General features: G+C 39.4%; 1 protein-coding gene across 1 annotated transcript in view; it reads right to left on the bottom strand.

Annotated features, from left to right (window-relative positions):
- LAMB1 (laminin subunit beta 1) overlaps positions 1-24,208 on the bottom strand; it is a 63,218-nt gene that overhangs the window by 12,831 nt on the left and 26,179 nt on the right. Inside the window, exons 18-27 of the mRNA XM_089685102.1 lie at positions 23,530-23,728; positions 22,828-22,971; positions 21,643-21,874; positions 21,288-21,451; positions 20,782-21,006; positions 18,987-19,204; positions 18,795-18,891; positions 10,507-10,876; positions 8,186-8,361; positions 4,367-4,608 (exon numbers count right to left, since the gene is read on the bottom strand). Coding sequence (XP_089541228.1) covers positions 4,367-4,608; positions 8,186-8,361; positions 10,507-10,876; positions 18,795-18,891; positions 18,987-19,204; positions 20,782-21,006; positions 21,288-21,451; positions 21,643-21,874; positions 22,828-22,971; positions 23,530-23,728 — 2,067 coding nt within the window. The remainder of the gene's footprint in view (positions 1-4,366; positions 4,609-8,185; positions 8,362-10,506; positions 10,877-18,794; positions 18,892-18,986; positions 19,205-20,781; positions 21,007-21,287; positions 21,452-21,642; positions 21,875-22,827; positions 22,972-23,529; positions 23,729-24,208) is intronic.

Here is a 24,208-nt window from a genome sequence, read left to right as displayed (position 1 = left end):
CCATCCTCAGTCCATCCTATCATGCCAGGGTACTAGGGGTAATCCTTGACTCCCATCTGTCCTTCCAGCCCCAGATCCAATCGTTGACAAAATCATGTAGACATCTCCAAGATACGACCGTTCCTAACCCCGGAAACCACTAAGCAACTTATTCACTCCTTTGTCATATCGCGCCTCGACTACTGTAACTCCCTCCTCATTGACCTACCTCATCGTAGACTATCCCCCCTCCAGTCTATCATGAACGCTGCTGCCAGACTCATCCACCTCACTAACCGGTCCGTATCCGCCACCCCTTTCTGCCAATCCCTCCCCTGGCTCCCTGTTGCCCAACAGATAAAATTCAAAACTCTGACAATGACATATAAAGCCATCCACAACACTGCCCCAACTTACATAACCGATCTTATCGCTAAATATCACCCAAACCGTACACTCCGCTCCTCGCAAGACCTCCTACTCTCTAGCTCCCTTATCTCCTCCTCCCATGCTCGTCTCCAAGACTTCTCCAGGGCGTCACCCATCCTCTGGAACTCCCTACCCCAGTCTATCAGATTATCCCCTACTCTACTTGCCTTTCGGCATTCACTGAAAACCGTTCTCTTCAGGGAACCCTATCCCGCCCTCTGCTAATTCTGATAGCCTCTACTCTTCCAACCACTCCATCCCCCACAGTGACTACCTACTGTACCACTCACCCCACCCTCCTAGATTGTAAGCTCCAAGGAGCAGGGCCCTCTAATCCCTCTTGTATTGAACTGTATTGTCTCCCACTATAATGTAAAGTGCTGAGCAAACCGTTGGTGCTATATAAATCCTGTATAATAATAATAATTATATGCTTGGGTTGAATTGCATGGAGGTGTTGAACGTTTTGCAGCTGTGTACAATATTGCTCCTTTGTGTCCTGGTTTTTCATAAGCCCTTTGAATTTGTGAGCTGTAGAATTTACAGATCATATGATCATATCATTCACAAATAGAAATTTGAACTCTAATTAGTATTTTAGTTAACAGCATTGGCAAACAAGGAGTTATTTGGTACCAATATTAAAGTGGTACAAAATGGAAAACCAAAAATGACATATGATGCAGTCTGTCTGCTTTTCTTTTTTAACCTGTTCATCCTGCTGGTATTTTTTAAACTTCCTGTAACAGACCAAGCTGTCCAGCAAAAGTGGCAGTTAGAGAATTGACACACCATTAACTTTAAATGTGTTAGTCAGTTATGTAAAGGCCATCTAAATCTACATTTCCTTTTTAAGCTGACCATACATGGATCAAAGCTCATCCACTTCAGCAGGAACTCGACAGAAGTCAGTTTAACTTCTTTTGTATGGACTTATTGTAAAACTTTTCTTGATCAATAGCTGCAGCTGCTGATCAGTGTGTTTTTACAATTAAGTCTCCACTGTCAAAATGCAATGTCAGGGATGATGGTTCTCTCCACATCAGTTGTGTGGTTGGAAGAATCCATCTTTTTTTTTTTATTCAGCCCACTGATCGGGAAAAATTTTCCAATGTGTCTCTTTTCAGAAGTCAATCAAATTGACTTCTGACAAGCAAAGACTGCCACACAAGCCAGATTTTTGATCAGTGTATGGCTAGCTTAACAACACTACCCTTCCCTCATACAGTGCCATTGTCTCAGTTGCTCCTCTATAGAAAGAATATCCATCTGCCAGGAAAGTGGGTTACTGACCTATCACCAGGTGAAAATATAGGGAAAAAAAAAAGAATGCTGCTACAACATCCACTGACTGGTTAGCTGAAATATATGACATTTTTATTTTTGGGTTAACACCAATTTAAATGCATGCAACTATAGCTAAAATAATTGCTGCATTATAACATACTGTTCTTTTTACTATACTGATGTAGGAAGTAGGTTTACATGTCACTGCATAACATTTAATGTAAAAATATTTAGTTTTTTTTCTGAATCCTTTTTCAGTGTTAAGAATTTCCTTGGCATTTAATATAGCCCCGGGTGTTTCAATAAGCATGCCAAGATGTTGTTTTCTTTCAACATTTCCATATTCTTTTGTGCCATAGAAGGAAATGTAGATTTTACATAACTAAATCACAGACTGCAAAACACCACTGGATTTAAGCAATTATGTACATTAGGGAATATTAAAATGTATCAAAGAAAAAGAACACTCCATGAGATTGACTATGCACTTTGTGAACAAGATTTTTGCACGTCACAATTCAACGGATGTCAAGTCCACCAATTAAATCTATAACAAACTCTAAAAAGCATCCCTATATTAGATCAGCCTTGAACAAACCGAGGCTCTAGCTTTAAAGTTGGCCATACATGGATCAAAATTCAGCCAGTTCAGCTGGAAGAAGCCAAATTTTGATCCATCTATGGCCACTTCTGTCCATCTATCAATCAACCTCTCATGAACAGTCCTCAAAAATTTCCATTCAATTAGCACTTGCAGCCAATGGGCTGCAGCACTGACCAGTGTATTTTGACAATGGAGGAATCCCCATGTCAGAGTACAATGACACAGCAGGGAGGATTCTGGCACCCATATCAAATGTATGAATGAAGGAATCGGGTCAGATTTGTTTTGTTCAATCCACTGGCTGAAAGAAAAAATAAAACAACCTATGTATGACCAGCTTTAATGGTCAGTCCCATCATACTCTGCCAGCCAGATCAGGTTTGTTATGTATTAAAGAATGGGGCAAGATAGGGTGGAAGGCCACAGTTTAGAGAGAGCTGCACCAAGATGTTCATTCCTTTATCCAGCCAGATTAAAGCGGCACTTCACTCTCTCAATCAACATTGACTATTTGTAATCATTATGATCTTCTGGGTCCTGCTCAGATTTGTCACTGCATACTGACCAAAGGGAGTTTCTTGCTTGACACTGCTGCCATTCACAGGTTGCTTTGTTTAGTTTTCAATGAATACAAGGCATTCTCTGATTAAACAAGGTGGAGAGGGGGTGGGTGGTGACATCACTATCAGAGAATGCCTTGTATTCATTGAAAAAATACAAACAGTTCTTTGAATGGTGGTAGTGCATAGCCGGGGACCCATTGTGGTCAGTTTACAAAGGGAAGCCACTTGCACAGGACACAGAAGATTGTGGTTGTCACTGTATTAGCACTGTAGCAGTTTCTTCAGTGGCCCTACCTGGAGTTTAGCTTTAGGTTCTTATTTTAGCCACCTCCCGCCCGCCATATAGTAATATGACGGGCGCAGGGTGGTTCTCGCATTCTCGGAGGACGTCATATGACGTCCTCCCATTCTCACTGCGCATGCGCGGCTTAGAGAGTGCGCATTGTGGCGATCGGTGGTGCGCTGTGTCCCTCGGACACAGTGGATCACCGATCATGGAAAGAGCCGAATATGTCGGCTCGGTCATGTGATCAGCTGTGGCCAATCACAGCTGATCACATGTAAACAGGGAAATGCCGGTTATCAGCATTTCTATCCTCTCGAGCTGTCACGCTGACAACTCGAGAGGAGAGGAGAGCCGGTAATCGGCTTTCCGCGGAGGGGACATGTACACTGATCATCAGGGCACTGATGATCAGTGTGCCCCGATGATCAGTGTAGCCCCAGCAGTGCCACCTGTCAGTGTCCATCAGTGCCTTATGTCAGTGCTCATCAGTGCCTCGTGCCAGTGCACATCAATGCCACATATCAGTGCCCATCTGAGCTGCCTTTCAGTGTCACCCATCAGTGCCAGTCAGTGCCACCCATCAATGCCAATCAGTGCTGCCTATCAGTGCCACCTATCAGTGCCACCTAACAGTGCCAGTCAGTGCCGCCTAACAGTGCCATATATCAGTGCCATATATCAGTGCCATATATCAGTGCTGCTGCCTTTCAGTGCCCATCAGTGCCACCTACCAGTGCCTCATCAGTGCCGCCTCATTAGCGCACATCAGTGAAGGAGAAAAATCACTTATTTACAAAATTTTATAACAAAAACTAAGAAAAAACATTTTTTTTTCAAAATTTTCAGTGATTATTGGTTTGTTTAAGAAAAAATAAAAAACCCAGAGGTGATTAAATACCACCAAAATAAAGCTCTGTCACAAAAAAATGATAAAAATTTCATATAGGTACAGTGTTGCTTGACTGCGCAATTGTTATTCAAAGTGTGACAGCGCTGAAAGCTGGAAATTGGCCTGGGCAGGAAGGGGGTATAAGTGCCCTGTAGGCTAGCGGTTAAAGAGAGCATATTTAAGTGCAGTAACCTAGAGCAATCACTTAAAAATCATGATACTAAAGTCAGACATGTAAAATAACACTAGGCAGGCTATGGTACTTCTATGTGTTAGAAAAAAATGTGTAAGTTAGAGGGTCAAGCTCTGTCATAAGCCATTTTGCATACCTTTTCAGACAGCATTGAAAGATCCAAATTCTGGACCTCGCCAGCAAGTTCATCTAGAAGTCGAGACTGCTCTTCTTGTCCTTCTTTAAACGCAGCAGATTTTTCATCTATGAGATCTTCCACTTCCCTTCGTGTAGATACTGAGTGTTCAAGAACGCTATCTGGGTTCACAACAGATGCGTTGACCTTTTCTTCTGCTTCTTGAGACATCTGGAAGTATTTATTGATGCTGTCCATAGCTCCTTTAAACAGAAAATGAAATGTTTGTGAACATGTGAGCAGTACTTAAGAATCTCTTTCATGCTTTCCTGAATCCATTTCTTTTTTTTTCTATTTTCCTCTACCTAGTGCACATATATAGTATAACAGGGGCGGACTGACAACTCATGGTGCCCCCGGGCAATAGGGGATCATGGGGCCCCTGTGTCCTTGCCCAAACTCAAAACAGCTTATGAAAAAGGTACCAGGGGCATCTCATGGGGCCCCCTACTGACCCTGGACCCTCGGGCAGTGCCCGAGTTTCCAAATGGTCAGTCCACCCCTGTAGTATAACAAGTACTAATATATATGTGATATGATGTATCAGACAAAACAGGCAAAGACTGTTTTTAGGTTGCAGATCTGTGGACAATACAGAGAACCAAATTAGCCTAATAACTAAAGCTGGCTATACATCATGTAATTTTCTTGAACACAATTTCCGTTAGATTTACCAAAACCATATAATATCAGGTCAAAGCTAAAACACTTTCAATTTGTATGCAGGCAGGAAGGCCCTTGTACTACATACTTGAAGGTAAATCTAAAGGAATATGAACAAAATAATACTATAATGTATGGCCAGCTTAAAGTGGAGCTCCACCCAAAAGGGGAAGTTCCGCTTCAATGCTTTGTCCCCCGCTCCCCATTAAGGATTGGCACCTTTGGGGAGTGGGTACCCGAATTTGACAGGTACCCGCTCTCACTTCCGCTGTGATCGCCTAGGCGATTGGAAGCGGAAGTTGTCCTCCCTCCCCATAGTCTTCTGGGACACGTGGCAGGTCCCAGAAGACTATGGGGCCATTCACAAAGTGCAGCGCTTCTTGTGCATATGCAGTGGGCACCCGGCTGTGAAGCTGCAAGATGTCATAGCCAGGTGCCCAAACTAAAGATGCCGGCGCCAGAGAGAATAGGCAGCTGCTGAAACCAGCGGTGGTGAGGACACCGCTAGACCGAGGGACAGGTGAGTGGCTGTATTTTACCAACCTGGTCTCAAAATATCAACCAAAGCGCTCACTTCTTGCTCTCTAGTTCCCATGTCAGTTCCTCCTATGCTCGCCTCCAGGACTTCTCCCGAGCTTCTCCCATCCTATGGAACTCTCTACTCCAATCTCTCCGGCTGTCTCCTAATCTATCCACCTTTAGAAGATCCCTGAAAACCTCTCTCTTTAAAGAAGTCTATCCTGCTTCTACCTAGTAAACTGCCATTTATTTCCTCCATCAGTTCATCCTCCCCACAGCTATTACCTTTTGTATCACTCAACCCTTCCTCCTAGATTGTAAGCTCTAATGAGCAGGGCCCTCCGTTTCCTCTTGTACCAAATTGTATTGTAACTGTAATGTCTACCTTCATTTTGTAAAAGTGCTGAGCAAACTGTTGGCGCTATATAAATCCTGTATAATACTAATAATTTTAAAAGTCAGCAGCTACAGTTTTTTTTTTCAGCTGGGACTCCGCTTTAAGACTAAGAGTGCAAAATCTGGTGCAGCTATGCATAATAATCAATCATCTTCTATCTCCAGCTTGTTCAACTAAACCTTGACATAAAACCTGGAAGTTGATTGGTTTCTATGCAGAGCTGCACCAAATTTTGCGCTCTCCAGTTTTTTATGAAATCAACCCCCAAGCCTCTTTATAGGAATGCAAACTCAAATATGTTCTTTGGTTACCATTAACTAGCAATAACAAAGATGTGTGGATGTGCATATAGTAAAGTATCTCTTTCACTGTTCTGTCATTTCTTTCTAGTTACAATTACACTGTCGACAAACACTGACACCTTCTCTATGCTTTTATCTCCGAAGAAGAATGTCACACTTCAGAAAGAAAGCCATGTCAAAAGATAGGACAAGCAATTTAGCAGAAATGTACTATGACTTAGTGTATAGGTCACTATATGTACTGTGGAAATAGTTGCAACCATCATGTGTGAACATTAGTCATATGGTTTGATATCTGATTGTGAACAGCTGAACATCACACAGTATTGATAGCTGTTTTTAATCCATACCCATGGTAGTTTTCGGTCTTGCCACCCCAAGGACTCAAATGTTTATGTTGCAGTAAGACAAAAACACATGTATGGGACCGGTAACACCTCCACACTGTAGCACACCCTTAAAAATATTAATTCCTGGCTCTACTAGGCAGAGTACCACAACATATTAGCCTCATTCACACATTCATACGTGCAGAAAAACTGGCGCACAGATTTCACTTGCAGAGACATCATTTTTTATGCACGCTTCAATTAATTTATACACCTTGCAGATTCCTGTGCAGAACAAAATCTGCACAATACAAGTGGACATCTCTGCACCATGGTGTGAAGAAATCCTTAAAAGGTAAGTTCACCTTTTAGACAAAAATAATAAATGCATGTTGTTTTGCAGGTAAAAAAATGTTAATTATTTTTGTCCAAATCAGCCTGGAAAGCATTGCACCTGCGATCAGTACATCGCTGATGCCATGCAGGTCTCCTGCAGACCTGTCAGAATATCTGTTTGCCGTACGGGATGTAAGAGCAAGTAGACATACTGACAGGAAGCTTCAATGAACTCCACAGCACCCCATAGTGCCATGGTAATTCACTGAAAACTACAAGCCCACAGCCGCTAAGACTGTAGGGACTTGCAGGCACTCATTCACAGAACACGGTGAATGAGTGACGGGGCCATGTGGGCGGAGCCCCGCATGGCTGCGCTGTTTTCAAATCTGACAGCACGGGGAAACTCCTTCCCTTACTGTCAGAGGGAGGGGGGAGGGCAGCTGGTGCGCCTGCAGCTATGAGAACATGTTAGATGTTCCAAAGGTGAACTTATCCTTTAAAGATATAGCAACCTTGAATAGACAATTTTTTGCCACTGGGTTTTGAGGTCTTCCTCCTTGAATGGTAACACACACTGGAGATCTCATGCTCCCGTTATCCTCGAGTGCATACAGAGGATCTCCTGTCCCCCCTACAATCCCTCTCCTCCTTCCAGCTTTTCCCCCCTAAACTTTTCACTTTGGTGCAGACCGTTTGGATCTCATCATCTAATTGCACCTCCAATTCTAGTATCAACTAAATAGTCGATTCCTGAGCTTTAATTGAACGGTTTATTTTAAGTCTACGGCTTTTTGCCATTAGTTTGTGTCAGTACTTCTTCACTTAGGTTTTATTGTTTCTTGCACTGATTTGATCTCTGTACTTTGTAATGCACCTCCTGTTGGGTGCAATTCCCACATTATTCTGTCATTTTTGCACTGAGATGTAATTGTGACGCATTTGTGATTGAATAAAAATATTAAAAAAAAAAAACATTAAATTCCTGCATTAAAAACACTCAAATCATTAGATTACCAACAAAAAAGGGAGAGAGGAAAAAGGGAGAGAGGTGGACTAGCAAACTAGAGCAATGAATGGACAAAAAGGTAGGGTGTTCTCTCTATATGCATAGTAGGCTTCATTTTTAGTATGTATGGACCAGAGTGTGCCTTTACAAAATACATTTTTTAACAAATTTAAAAAAATGTATTACATTTGTAGAAGAGAAAGAACACAGAAGTTATAAACTTACCTCGAACATTAGAAATCTTCATGTACTCTAGTTGTTCTCCAAGCTCTTTCAGTGCTTTGCTAACACTATCTGCATCAGCCTGTAGATCATCCAGTTTGAGTGACCCATTAAGGTTAATTTCAGCTATATTCTTCTCCACTTCTTCAATCTTTTCCCAGATTTCGGATTTCAATTTCCTACAACCCAAACCACAAAAAATAAGTTAAAAAAATAAGCTACATTGTTATTTATTGATTACATGTATTTTTATAGCGCCGTCAATTTTACGCAGTGCTTTCCACATACATATTATCTACTATCATACTATCTATCTACTGCTGCAGCTGCTGGAACATGTTATAAAATATGTTCTAAAAGGTGAACTTATCCTTTATTATTTATTTCAGGTACTTATATAGCACCGTCAATTTACGCAGCACTTTACGTATATATTGTACATTCATATCAGTCCCTAACCCTCAAGGAGTGTACAATCTAAGGTCCCTAACTTACATTCATACACATACTAGGGCCAATTTAGACAGCAGCCAATTAACCTACCAGCATGTCTTTGGCGTTATGGAGGAAACTGGAGTAATTGGAAGAAACCTACGCAGACACAGGGAGAACATGCAAACTCCAGATAAGTGGAGCACTAAGTGCCATTTCTGTCTGCTGCTTCCTTCCTCTGCTATCAGCATGAGTCTCTTCTGACATTTCTCTGACACCAAGAGAAAAAAAACAAACAAAAAAAAACAAAAGGATGACAGGAGAGGGATTCTCCAGCAGATTGACAGCCTCAGCTATGTTCCTGTGTGAAGGGGGTGTGCCACACAGGCACAGGGAGAACATGCAAACTCCAGGCAGGCAGTGCCATGGTTGGGATTTGAACCAACGACCCTAGTGTTGCTGGTCGGAACTGCTAAACACTGTGCTGCCCCATATGATGCGGTTTGCATGATACATTTGCTCCAAAAAACTTCAAAAGTGTATGAGCAGTAATTGTAAAGGTCACTATCGCTTACCATGACATACCAAGACATACATTTTCTAAATAGTTTGTTTGTGCAATGAATACACTGTTATGTATTAAAGTGGAACTCCAGACAAACATTCAAAAAACACCTTCTTGTATAGTGTAGAAAATAAGTGCATGTCTTTTTAAGAAGTGTTTGCATGGCTGTCTAAAATTTGCTTTTATATCAACTTCCCTTAATCCCCATTTAACAAACATTCAGAAGAATAGGAATTCCAGCATTTTAAGGCTTTTGTGCCCTGTACACATCTATCTTTCTAACATGTTTCCATCATTGTGGCGGGAAGGAAGGATAAGAAGAGCACAGAGAGGCTTCTGTTCTGATGTATTTCAGTCCAGTGAGCAGATGGTTAATTACCATATAAAATATTTATATTTTTTAAGATATAATGCAGCCTTTTTGCATGGAGAACCTATCTAATGATTGCAAAATCCATCCTTCCTAATAGCTAAATGAAAAATATTTTGAAGAGTAACCAATGCCAACCAGGATTACATTTCAGAAGCTTAGTGTGGGGCTTGCTTGTTGATAGCTATGGCATGGTTTACACCACTATGTAGTTAGGTAAATCCTAATCTGTTCTAAAAACGGGATTTGTCAAAATATTTTCAGCTTGTATTGGTGTTGTGAAATACCTTCTATTTACAGCTTTGAGCTCAAGTTTTTTGACACAAATACTAAAACACTGCAATAAATAGATTTTTCACAGTAAAAGAACATATAGCAATAGAATTAGACTTTCTATGCTGTCACATTCCTGCTTTATCTATACCTAGAATTTGTTTTAGTTTGGGGTAGAGAAATGGTTAAACCCATGTGTCTATCATGTCGAGATTTCCCTCACTTCATGCCCTGATGGCAAAACAAAAGGGGGGAGAATTTGGTTACATTCCAGGTAAAAATCCCTAAAGTGTATCTATAGCTATAGGTAAAATGTCTACAAACCATGGGTCCCTCCTCCCTTAGATCACGATCTCCAGAATGAAATATATATATATATATATATATATATATATATATATATATATATATATATATATATATATATAAGATTTCCCTTCTAACCTTGTTCTAATGGCAATTGTAGCATTTTGGATTATCCATCACTTTTTCTCCTGGGAAGGGGGGGGGGGGGTATTTATGCCCCTCCCTTACTCTTATTCAAAGTGTAAAGAAGGACATTTGGCTATAGAACTATATAAACAATTTAACTTTAAGATTTCCCTAGTACATAGCGAGTTATATGTTACTATCTTGTCTAGGATATAAACAGACATTAAACGAAAAGATTTCACCGTGACGTACTCTGCCTCATCAAAAAGTCTTTCAAGGTTTTTGAGTGGCTCAACAGCAGGATTCTGTGAGATAATGGTCTGAATTTCTTTAAGCGTTTCCTGGACTTTGTCAATGATTTTCTGGTATGGTCCAATAACTCCAGTGATTTTCAGAGCACTGGCATGGTCCAGCAGTCTGTTGGTCCTATTGGACAGCTCTTTGATGATCACATCCCAAAGAGCAAAGCACTTGTGGCAAGGAACACAGTTTGGGAAAATTCCGGAATATCCTCGGGCACATTTATCACAACGGAATCCTTCTACACCCTCATTGCAAATACAATGGCCATCGGCTCGATCACACTGAGATGTCTGTATACCCCTTGAATCACAATCACAAGCTAAAAATAAATAAAAATCCACAATGAAGTTAAAACCGAACAAACAATGGCAATTTATAAAAGATACATACAAAACAAATATATAAATGTAATATTGAGTCAGATTTACACAGCTTTAAATATTGAACTGAAAATGGCTATATAAATCCTGTATAATAATAATAATAATAATAGCAGGCAGGAGATGAGGCAGAGATAGCAAGCGTCTACAGAAAAAATGACTCTGAAATGGTTGTCCCCCTTGCCTGTTTGTTATAAAACATGGAAGAGGCAGGTGGATGTATTCATTTTTTGACCGATAAAACATTCTTATTTTATTTGCCTATTTAGCCATTTGGCTGGACTTGTTCTTTAATTCTTTATAAACATGTGCAGAACAAAAACATTTTTTTTTAGTTTCAAATCGATTTGTTAAAATTACTAAATGTTGTTTATTGCATTTTTAACTAAATTCGCTTTGTTTACACCTGAATTCTAATTTTTCCAATGGATTCGAAGTATTCAAATCTAATTTGAATCAAAAATATTGAATCAATCCAAATTCATTGTGAAGAATAGCTTGTTCTATTCTATTCGAAATTCAGATTTCGGAAGACAGTTATATTCTATTATTTTATATTCTAAATTTCAATTCTATTCCTTTATGTTTTATTCTATTTTATTCTATTTTGTTTTACCCTATTCTTTTCTATTTGATTTCCAATTTCTATTCTGTATTTCTATTCTATTTTGCCCTTTGCCATTTTGCTCTATTCTTTTCGAAATTTTAATTTCTGAAGACAATTAAAATCTATTTTATTCTGTTCTAGTTTTTTCTATTCTATTCCATTCTAGTTTCTATTTTATTCCTTTATTTTCTGTTCTATTTTATTCTATTTTTGAAATGCAGATTTCAGAAGATGGCTATGTTCTATTTTATTCTACTCTATTCAAATCTATATATTTTTTTCTAATCTATTCTTTTCTATTATATTCCTTCATTTTCTAGTCTATTATTTTGTTTTCTGCTCTATTCTTTGATATTCTATTCAGTTTTATTCTATTCTAGTCTTTCCGAAATTCAAATTATATATGATTTTAACATATATATTCTAACACTAATAACACATAGTCTGTGATGGAAATCAGCAATAGTCATCAATATGCTTATATTTCAAATTTGTTTTCGAATGTGATTTTTGGCTGAAATTTCGTGTGTGTAAATACGTTACTATTGTATTTTGGAAATTCGGATACATCGAATTCTTTCTAATTCTACACACACACACACACACACACACACCAAGAAACATTCCTAAACATATGAATTATAAAAGATAGCATGAAAGAAGAGTCCTACCCCCCCTTACATTTCAGAATTTATTTCCGATTTAATATTGCCTTTGGTTGGGTATTTTTTCAATGCTATGAGCTTATTTATGACCTTACATTTTTTATATGGAATATACTAATAACTTGGACCCAGTTAAATAGGATAACTGAAACTTTACCACGCTTGTCCCCATTGATGACTCACTCTCACCTATCTCAACTAATTTTTCTGGTGTACTTTTTGAATATCTGCTGCTGCAGCCTGCCCACAGCCCAGCAAGGTCAACATGTTACATTTAAAATACCTATATCATTGACAATTTTAGAAATGACTGGGCTATGCACCTCCCTGCAGTGTAGTAGATCTATAGCCTGCCATGCCAACATGTTTTGGACAAGCTGCCACAAAATCACTTGCTCAGTCAAAATTAGTAAATGTAAAATGTTTGCATTTATCCAAATATACAGATCTCTGCAATATGCATTAAATTGTCCACTTCGTCACTATTGCCTAGAAGTACTAATTTTCACCTTTCTTTCAGATCAGACAGATTTGCGTTCATATATTCAGGTAAATTAATACATGATAATAAGTAAGTGATTCTCTGGATTCAGTCATCACCATATTTAAGTAATACAGTGCTAAGTAAAGTGAGAATGTGTAAAGTGCATTAACATATTGACTTGGATAATCTTATTAAGCCGAATAGTTTGCAACATGATATTCCTTTGAATGCTCAGCTGTATAGTATTAGTGAAATCAAACTGCTCTTTACTCTTGGTATATAACATGGTGTTTTCAAATGACTACATGAAGTGCTGTAACTTCACACAAGTACTATATAATATACAAGAATCATATGCAAATACTATGACAAGTGAAGTTCATTATATGCGTAACAAAACAGATCTCTTCTTTCACTACAAAACCCAAAGGTCTGTGAACAACATTCAAAGTGATTAGGCTTCCCTATGGTGGCTTTTTGAAAAGGGGGCATTTCTTTTAGAAAACAACAAAGACACTTGTCCAATGAAGGTCATTTAAACTCCTTTTTAGATAAGGATCAAGATGGGGAGGGCCATCAAATACAAAGACCATTAAGAATCACAAAGAAAGGAATGCCAAGCTAAGATTAAACATATGTGATCTCTGATCTTCATAAGACCCTAAAGTTCCTTTTGTAAACCCATGTTTACTTAAGATTTCCGGATAACCAAACAAGATAAAACATACTTCAATTCAAAAGGTGAAATGCTATACTTCTTGGATTGCTTTTAAAAGTAATATGAAAAATAATTGCTCCGAATGATCTACTGTATTACGGCGTGACAAATGTTAAGAATTTAATAGGCTTTTTTGGGATGAAGTAGATATATATAGCATATGCTCCAGATTAATGTCCTTCTCAAAAAGCAGAGATAAATATTCAGAGAATTGGAAACAGCCCAAATAGGAAATGAATGCTACAATTGCAATTTGATGTAATATATTTGCAATTATCTTGCCTTTCAAGAAAATTAAACCATGCATCGTCATTAATATGGCCTTTGAAATAATAATTGTGATGTTACAAATTTGACAGTATGCAATAAAATACTCAAAAGAGAGACCGCAGTTGTCTAAAAGGTTAAGGGTACACAAGCACTGGGAGCAGACAGCACCTGTGTTTAAAGCTACAACTCCAGTTTTTGTGTTTTATTAGCTGTCCACCCCATCCCTACTAAAAAATAAAATGTGGCCAAGATGCACTTACGCCCCCCACCTTCCTCTTCAATCCATCCCCTAGGGATGGATCATCCTGAAGGCTCACAGTTGTGAGGTGTCCTTATATACTCAAGTCTGACAATAGTTCAGGGCTCCCAGCTGGAGACTGCTCCCAGTGGGGGAGACAGAAGGACTCATTGGGGGGTCAGAGGACCCAGCTGGAAGCCAAGAGACAAATGTCTCAGTTCCAGGAGTCAGGTCAGTTCCTATCAAGGTGTCAGGAGAACCCCCATCCATAGGCCAGAGTTGGGCCATACAGCAGGGCACGGTGTCTAAAGGCTAGAGAGCCAAGTATCCAGGAGAGGTACTGCAATTGAAGCTGAGTGAGCTTATAAACCTGGTTATAACATCATGGCATTTTTATGCAGGATTGACAGGAGTGGGTGCTGCAGTTTCAAAATATTTCAAATGCTGCAAGCACTGTTCTTGTAAGAGCACAAAGACATCATGAAATACTCATGTATAATGGGTCATTGGGGTTAATATACATTCCAGACTTAGAGATGTGGGTTTTAAGGATGTGCATGGAGTATATTTATCTAAAATGAAAATTGATTATTGAAAATTTTTTCCATGTGTTTTTTTTTCTGAAAATGTATCCATCCAATGCCATATTAAAACAGTTACAATCTATTAAGCTGCAGAAAAAAACCTTCCAGTTTGTAGTAGTATATATATTTTTCTAAATAAAGTATTTTTACATATTTTGACAATCTATCTTCATTTTACTAATTTGCTTCTTTTCAATACTGCAACTTTCCATTCTAAACATAAACACATTTAGCAAATGACCAATAAACACTATGCAAAGCAAAATATGTATTAAAGACCTCTTCATGGAAACTGCAAGATGACCTTTTCTCCCTTTTTACTCCATAACAGATAACTTCAGCTGTTGAAGTGTGCTGTGTGTGCCATTATCATGAAAAATGTGATACAGCGCAACAATGACTGATTAGCGATGCACACATTTAAAATGTAATATTTAAAATCTCTAGCATGCACATCAAAATAACATTCTTCTGAGAGCTATTCCCACACCCATCATTGATCAAAATAAAATAGCCCTATTACTAAATGAACAGTTCAGACTTTGTTTCTGCTTGGCATATCTTCACTGACTGCTCTTTACAAAGCTTTATCTGTTCAGCAATGTGTAGGCCACAACAGTACACAATGACTTCAATTATCATTGCTAACAACTTGACTATAATTAACAAATGCAAGATGAATTTTATACAGGCAAGCATGCCAAAATGAAGAAAACATGCTATAGCCAGTTTTTTTTTTTTTTTTTTTTTAGAGGATTGTTAAATAAAATGGCTAAAAATCAATAAACATACAGCAAACATTTACTTCCTGGAAAAAAGTCCCATCATTCAGGAGATGTTTTAATAGATCATCTACTTGAGTGCATTTCCATAGAGGGGATTAATGACTTGTTTAGTTAGTAATTTAAGATGAGACTTGTGTAGAAAGGAAAGGAAAAAACAATGGAAATTGAAAGGCTATTGAAATGTTTGAGTTAAATAATTCTGCTTTATACAAAAATAAGTGAGTTTTTTAGCTATACTAGCTAATCCTTAGTGACGGTGATTGAATATCTGCACTTACTTCACAACTAAGCTCCCATTTAACAAGAAGCTTTGATTTTTCGTTCCTTTGCATAGATTACATGCATTTAGTCCTCATGCATACTGGACATTTTTTACAGCTGCTTTTTTGGCTTTTGACCTTTTTTTCTACAGCCAGTAAACTCCCCAGCATGTTATCCTATGTGTCCATGCACACAAACTGTGATCAACGTTTTTTGGCTGGAAAACAAACCCAGAACTAGTGGGTTTCTGGAAGAGATCTGTAAAAACACTCTAATGCTGAAAAACTCAGCAAAACATGGTAACTCGCGGCAAACCAGCGGTTTTGGACTTTTGGGGAAAAAACTAAAAAAAAACCCCTAAAAACTGCAAATGCGAAAAAACGTGGCAAAACGATGCTAAACGCTAATACAAAAACGCTGAAAAACTCACGTTTTTAAATGTGACTTTACACAGCTAACGTTACCAGTGTTATTAAAATGTCCAGTGTGCATGGAGCCTAACAGTGAACTTTTGGTGAATGTTGGCAGCAGACATTATGAGGGAGAGTTACTACAACTGGAGCACTCAGTCTGGTGCAGCTGTGCATGGCAGCCAATCAGCTTCTAACTTAGATTGTAAGCTCCAAGGAGCAGGGCCCTCCTAACCCTCTTGTATTGATCTGTATTGTCTCCCTTTATTTTGTAAAGCACTGAGCAAACTGTTGGCGCTATATAAATCCTGTATAATAATAACTTAAGCTTGTTCAGTTAAGCTTTGACAATAAAACCCGGAAGCTGATTGGTTCCTATGCAGAGCTGCACCAGATTCTATGTGCTCCAGTCTCAGTAAATCGACCCTTGGTCATACTTGTGTCCATGATCTGACAGCTGAAAGATTTTTTTTTCCAAGTTATCATAGGTCTCCTAGGTCTTAGAGTGTGTGCCATAAACTAAGTATGTCACCAACCCAATCAATTCAGAGAGCAAATGATGAAAAATTACACAGTATGTGCAGAAGTACTTCCATTGGAAACCACAGGACAAAATCAGTAGATTCAGAGATTAGGCTTCTAAAAACTTTGCCTTTTTCTGCAAATGTCACACTAAAGCTGACCATACACCATACAATTTTCTTATTCAATTTCCTTTAGGCTTAAATTCAGCTATGTAGTGGAAGGGCCTGCCTGATTGCATACAAAATTGAAATTGTTTAGGTTGACCTCATATTACATGGTTTTGGTAAATCTAAAGGAAGGTGTGCAAGGAAATTGTATAATGTATGGCCAGCCTTAGCCCTACTCCCTTCTACCCCCTTCTATTTTTGCATTATTGTGCCTGGATGAGATGGACATTTCTTATTGACTTTACAGGCTCCAGGACTGCAGAGGTGTGATTAAGTAACAATGGGACCAGTCTGCACAGGCTGCATCACTGGATTATCAGTCTTCCCCTGCAGAGGAATCAGCGACGGACATGTGATGGCAGAATTAGGCGAGTAAAAATGTTGTAAAAATTCATGAGGGGTTTACATTTGCCCAGTGACAAGCTTTAATATACAAGGACTAGTGATATAACTGAGATAATAATATAGTTCTCCATGTCTTATCTTTCCTTTTCAGGACGCATAGTCTGGACCTGCCAACAGCTATTCAGGGGAGCAGGAAAAATGTAAACTGTCAGCTTATGGTGTTAATGATTACAGCTGGGGAAGAGCGCTTCCATCTACAAAAACACAAGCTGACAACAGCACACACGGGCTACTATACTTGTCTGAGGCAGCCTAGTGTAGTAGTTGGTGTGCGCGGTTGTCAGCTTGTGTTTTTGTAAGTGAAAGTCATTCACAACACAAGCTGACAGTTTCCACTCTCTCTATGCCCCGATTAGCTGGTGGTGGGAGGCAGGTATGGATGCAATGTAAACTAAACAGGACAGATGGAGGCGGCAGCACTGCACAGAAATGTCCCATCTGGCTGCTTAGGAGGAGTAGGGGTTTGTGATCAGTGAACCGTTAGCCAGAAAGCCATCTCCTTTTATTAGTGTTGTTGGTTCATTCCTTGTTTGCAAGTGTACAGGAGCAAGTGGTGTACAAATGCTTTAAAGTGACTTGTAAAGGCTTAACATTTTTTTACTTTCACGCATTCTATGCAAGGTAAAAAATATTGTGTTCTGCTCTCCACATAGCGCCCCCCCCCCATTACTTACCTGAGCCCAAGCTCAATCCAGTGCTGTGTACAGGAGCCTCTGCTCCCCCACTGCTGTCAATCACAGCCAGTGAGGAGTGAGCTGGGCTGAGCCGCGCTCAGGCCAGTATGACATGTCTGTTAGTTATTTATTTAAAAAAAAAAAAAAAAGCCTTTTAATTAATCACTGTAAGAGGTGACTACATGTAGAAGGTTGATGTTGCTGGAGATAGAAATGCTAAAGCCTGCCAAAATATGATTTCATTTTAAAAAGAAACAGATTGTAAGGGACCACCAGGCGGTACCACTAGCACTCCACTGGCCAGGCGTCCCCAGCGCACGGTATCTAAGCCCCAGGGTACGTGTTCACCAGAGCCCCTGATGGTGGGGATGGACTTGAAGTACCCCGAGACCAGGTCGTGGCTACTGAGCACGCCCGTCAGTGGTAGCGGTATTCGCCAGGGGCTCCCGCAGGGAAGAGCCTGATGTGAGGAGGTCGGGTGATCCCGTCGGGATGGATGGATGGCTGAGCAAGTGCGGGGTCAAACGGGCCGGGTCGGTAACAGTGGGGACGGAGCAGTACAAGGCAGCGGGCAGAGAGTAGTCGGGTCACACGCCAGGTCAGCAACGGAAGGTCAGATCCAAACAGGGACATTCAGGAGAGAGGTCAGGCAAAGCAAGGGTCTGGGCAGGAGAAGGCAACAAGGTCAGGTATAATCCGGGTCAATAACTTACTTAGAACAGGTTCGCAGATACAGGATACAAGGAAAGACCAGAAGGCACTGAATGACAGCTCAGGGCCGTTTAAATATCCCGCCCTGCGCTGCCATTGGTGCCACGCGCGCGCGCGCGGTCCCCACTGCGCATGCGTGAACTCCCTCGCCGCGGACGGCCAGGTCTCAGTGCCCGCATTCTGACACGGAGCGGTGCACTGCGCCTGCGCCGAGCTCGTCGCAGCGGGGATTCCTGACACAGATACACCTCACCACTTTATAAATGACTGTCAGTACTGGTTTTGGGAAGGCTTATACTCAAAATCATGAAAAAAACATAAAAATGGAAGGAACATAAATAATTATATATTACCTTGGCATTCGAAATCAGGATTACCCCAGAAAAGTTCCTGGCATTCACTGCAGTTCCTCCCTCCAAAACCAGGCATGCAATGACACTGTCCAGTGAACTGTTTAAAATGTTACAGGAATGGTTATACACTCAAAATGCTTTCAAAAATGTTTGTCTCAACATTGTTTATTATTAAGATTTTCCAATGTGTACCTCATTACAAGATGGTCCCAGAGAACGACCTGGATCACAACCACATGGCTCACAACCATTACCGCTGGCTAAATTCCAGGTATTTGGCGCACAGTGATCACAGCTCTGTCCAATCACATTCTTCAGACAAGGGCACTGGCCAGTGGTTCTATTACAGTGGCAACTGACATCTCCCTGACAGTGCTCCTGTTCAGTGCCCAAGTAATTACAGACACATTCTGGAAAGAGTAAACAGCAAAAATGCATGTTAGATGACTATCTAGCAAGCAGTATACCATTACGATTTGAACAGTTTGTTACACAGGTAAAATATACTATAAAACAGAAGAGAGCTCTTAATCAAATGATAAATGAAAATAACAGGATAACTTTTTGCCTGAAGACAAAAGGGAAAGGGAAATTAGAACAATATCCTGCTACTGAGACACAGAAAAATTGTGAGGCAAATGATCTGGGAGAGAAATAGGATAATCATTGTTGATGCAGTATCACAGTCCTGTACTGCAAACACGTGGTGGTCCTAATTTTTAAATTTTCCTATACCTAAATTAAAATGACTTATACACCCTTCATCATTCAGATTGACAAATAGCCAGTAGTTTTAAACATGCATAACATATTAGTGGGACTAATATGAATGCTACCTTAAGCATGGTAAGGATTTGTTGCCGGTAAGATTCTGTTTTCATGTGAATGTGAAAAGACACAGCAAGAGCTAATGTAATACAAGAATCCTGTACTGAAAATATATGGAGACCGTTGCTGACCTCCTTCTAAAAAAGTTATTTGCCTGGATGTTTCTGGTCTCAATACTAAACCATACCAAAATGCTGATCACAAAACTCGAGTTGAAAACTACTAATCTGCATGACAGCTAGGCAACAAGCATTTTTAGAAGTAGAAGTCAGAAATGGCAGTCTTCATACTTTCTCAGTACAGGGCTTATTTAACATATTGCATATAGATCAAAAATAGGGCTTTAAAAGCTTTGGACTTTGTCCTCTTACAATACTCTATTGGGTTTTTTTTTTTCAATGGATGCTCCCATTCTATGGGTGTCTTGGCCCTAAGCTTTGAAGATAACAAGAAGTTCATCTTGCTGAATATGTCTATACATTACCTAAACTCTTAAGATGGTACACCCTATGATATTAACTATATCCCTTTGGCATACACAATATAAAAATCACCTGAAGTATTTTATTGGGTATATTTGACTAGGAAGTTAAGCAGTTGTTCGACCTGTGCTATCTACTCATATACCTGTAATGCACTGTTAAGTGTTCTAATCTCTGTATGGAAACCTAAATGATGCAATATCATAAGACCAGGTACACACTGATACAGTGTGGGAAAGCTGCACCGCATTGCAATCGCATGGCATTCATGCGATTTTGTGCGGGTGTCAATGTTAAAATTACTGACACCCTGAAGCAGATCACAAAATGCAATGTAACTGCCAGAAACTGCAATGCATGTGTGAGAACAGCCATGCTATGCGATTCAGGTGCGGTAAAAAAAAAAAAAAAAAAAAAAAAAAAAAAAAAAAGGATCCTGCACCTCTTTGGTGAGGATGTGATGCGATTTGAGCCAAAAAAATGTATGGCTCAAATTGCACAGCACAAACATCGCATGTGGTTCGATTCCTGTGTGAATTACATGCGGTGTCCTACACCGCATTAGTCTAAACCCAGTATCATAGTTGTGTTTCATATGATCTGTTTAATAAATTGTTGAAACAGAAAAGCTTTGGACCTTGCAGCCAAATGCAATTTTTAGTTAAAAAATTACTTACTTTTACAATCCTGATGAATGGCACTGCCATAGTATCCCAGACTGCACTGTTGGCAGCTTTCACCCTCTGTGTTATGAAGGCACTTAAGACATACTCCTGATTGCTTATCACAAGCCAGTGGATCAGAAATATCTATGTTATTATTGCAATTACATGGCTGACAGATACCACCATTCTGTTCTGGGTTTCCATAATAGCCAGATGCACAACCGTCACAGCGAACACCTACAGAGTAAAAAAAAAAAAGACCTCTAAAGATATCTAAAGTGGCCACTTGCATAACATTTAAATATTGTTCTTAGAAATAAAATAAAAATGAACAACATCCAATGGTGAAAACAACTTTTCTTTATTAAGTGGCTACATACCAGAATATTGTATTATACTTTGGTAGTCATTTTATTGATCATTATGTCCTATTAATGAATGTAATGTAAGAATTTCTAACACTACACTTACAGCATTACTGTATGTTTAATAAGACTAAAATATAATAAAACACTTACCTGTATATCCTTTATTACATGTACATACAACATGCTCAGACGTGGGGTCTTTATAACATCCACTTGCAAACTGGCGTCCACTTCCGGGTCCATCTGGACATGGGCATGGTCTGCAGTGATCACCCGAACCAAGCCTGGGATCTCCATAATAACCAGCCAAACATCTAGAAAATGAAAAAGATTAATCAAGCAGCTCTAGAAAATAGTTCATGATCACATCATCAACATTGCATTAACCCTCCGTATTTTATTTCACTCACCTGCCCAGTTACAAATGTGACCAACATTAACAAAAAAACAAAACAAAAAGTATACTAGGTTATTGATACCTATATAGTGGATTAACTAAACCTACCTTTCACAGCTGTAACCTTCAGTGTGATCTCTGCAGCTGGTGCACTGTCCAGTAAGGGCATTACAATCATCAGCATGTCCATTACATTGGCACTGCTGACAGTTTGGGAATCCCCAGTAGCCAGGTAAACATGCGTCACACTGTCTTCCATAGGCTCCATGGATACACGGACACTGGCCGGTTTCAGGGTGGCAGAAGGAATGAGAAGAACCTTTAGGACTGCAGTCACAAGCTTAAAAAAAAATACAAAGAGATTAAACTACTGTGTATATATGGAGCATCATTTAAGAACACTTGTCCTACACTGCTAAAGTTCTTTCAAAGTAGCAGATTTAAGTCTACGACCTGTCAGCTACTGCCCACAACCTTGGCAGCCAATATGAGAAGCCAATCCTTCCTGCACTTTGCTGTAGGACATCTCAAGATTATCCGCAGAACACGAATCTTGACTTTTACAAATTTTGTGAAACGTGGCGGACTATTCTTCCTCATGCACACAGGACATTAAACAAAAAAAAAAAAAAAAAACACCTAGAAGCCTTCCTCCTGGCAGCAGCATTTCTGCAGAAACAAAAAACACCTGACGCTTGTAAAAGTTTCTAACGCATTTACAAGCATTTATGCTCATTTACAAATGTCAAACACTTGAGCGTTAATTCATTTCATTGGTCAGAATAATAATTTATGCTGGCAATTGAAATTATCACTCAAGCGCTAAACGTGCCAAGCAGTAACACGTGTTTAGACAAGTTTGGTTAAGCTTTTTTTCTGCCAAAACGCTGCTGCTCCTAGATGCACTGGGCCTAGGCTTCTTGCTGGTAAATGCTACTGCTACTGCTACTAAAAGCTTCTAAAAGTCTATGTGTACATCGACACATAGGATAACATGGAGGGCCATTTGGAAGCAGTAAAACAAAAAAAGAAACCGCCTGACGCTCCTAAAAGTGGCTGCAAAAGCGCCCTGTGTGCATGAGGCCTTCATCAACTGGAAGTTGCATACTGCAGGTATATATGGATTTTTGAGGGCTGCCAGCATGTCCTGTAGCAGAGTAAAGAAAACCCACAGACTGCCACCATGTAGTCCCTTAAATTGGTTAACAAGTTTAGTTTGGCAGTAGCGATATATACACTTTAAATTTGGGAAACAATAAAGACTTTCAAGTTTAAGTCCAAACAATGACATACGTTTGCATCCATTAGGCCCAAAGCCATAGGTTCCAAGTGCACATTTATCGCAATTCCGTCCAACCACGTTTGTCCGACAATCGCACTGCCCTCCATTCGGGTTACATACAGCACTTAATGATCCTTGAGGGTCACACCGACATTCTGGATAGGAAATATAAGATAAGGGAACAATGAGAATGCTAACTGGGAACACCTATATACAAAACAATATGGTATATGCAATAAAAATAAGACCAACAACAACCACCAATCAAGTCAGCTAATGTCTGTTCTCCTAAAAGGTGTTTACATTTAATTTGCTAATTCAGATAGCTATATGGCTAGGCTATCAGTAAGGATGTGGTTACACATTTGATTAAAGACATATAATACACTGATTTTTTTAGTTTCGTCACTGCAAAAAGCCATTTTTAACTTTGCAGAACATGCTTATATTTTACCAATCTCTGTGTATTCTAGAGGGCCATACAAGCTTGACCAAAATTAACCCCTCTATAAAAAGGGTCCATCCTGTCTTCTCCATTCCAATAACAAGTAAAATGTGCAAATGAAGTAAAATTGACTCTAAAACATAAAGAACCCACAAAACAAAAAAAAGAAAGAAAATGACAGTCTGTCCACTTTGAAAAGTGACTAGAGCTATGAAGTCTATTGATATCTACCACTACTACTACGAATAGTTGTGAAACTAACACGTACCCAGGGCCCCCTCATGTAGCAGGGCTGAGATACTGAAGAGGTATTCTTTGCAGACATCTGTGAGAGGAGTTTTCACAACACTTTGACTGTTCTCTGTACATCTGTATCTCTCGAATGTCTTCCAGGCATTGCTGACATCATCTCCTGAGCCTCCAGAGCCGAATATGTCCAGGGACTTTACATGAGGCAGCAGAACAATCTGTAGAAATCAATTTATATCTTCAAACCAAGTCTCTGAGCATTATATAAAATAAGTCAGAGAACAAAAAATGTAACGAAGTTGATGTGTGAGAATATAAAAGCCTTAAACCACTTAAACAGGGAAGCATCTAAATAAAGACTTTATCCCTGACAAAATATAGGTTACTTTAAAACCTCTGCAAACAGTATACTTAAAAGTAAATCACAGAAAAGCAATTTAAGTCCTTCAGTAAGAGATGCACAAGTAGAGATGAAAGTACTGAAGTTAGCAGCGACACTAAAATCCTGCTAATGCTCATTCTAGACTATGGTCTGGTAGAATGATCATATCACACGTGGGATCTTACCCAAAGCTGCAAAAAATTAGGTATCAAGCTCAATATGTAAACTAAAATTAGCGTTCTTAAAAAAAAGAAGACTAAAAGAAAAAATGACAAGGTCCCAGGCTTCATTTTGTGAATAAACAGGCAGACAGTGA

Source organism: Staurois parvus, unplaced genomic scaffold (genome assembly GCF_062004578.1).
Source record: "Staurois parvus isolate SC_StPar_1 unplaced genomic scaffold, SC_StPar_1.0 ptg000019l, whole genome shotgun sequence".
In the NCBI taxonomy this organism is placed as follows: domain Eukaryota; kingdom Metazoa; phylum Chordata; class Amphibia; order Anura; family Ranidae; genus Staurois; species Staurois parvus.
Note: the sequence above shows the minus strand (reverse complement) of the source record. Positions and strands in the feature narration are given on the sequence as shown.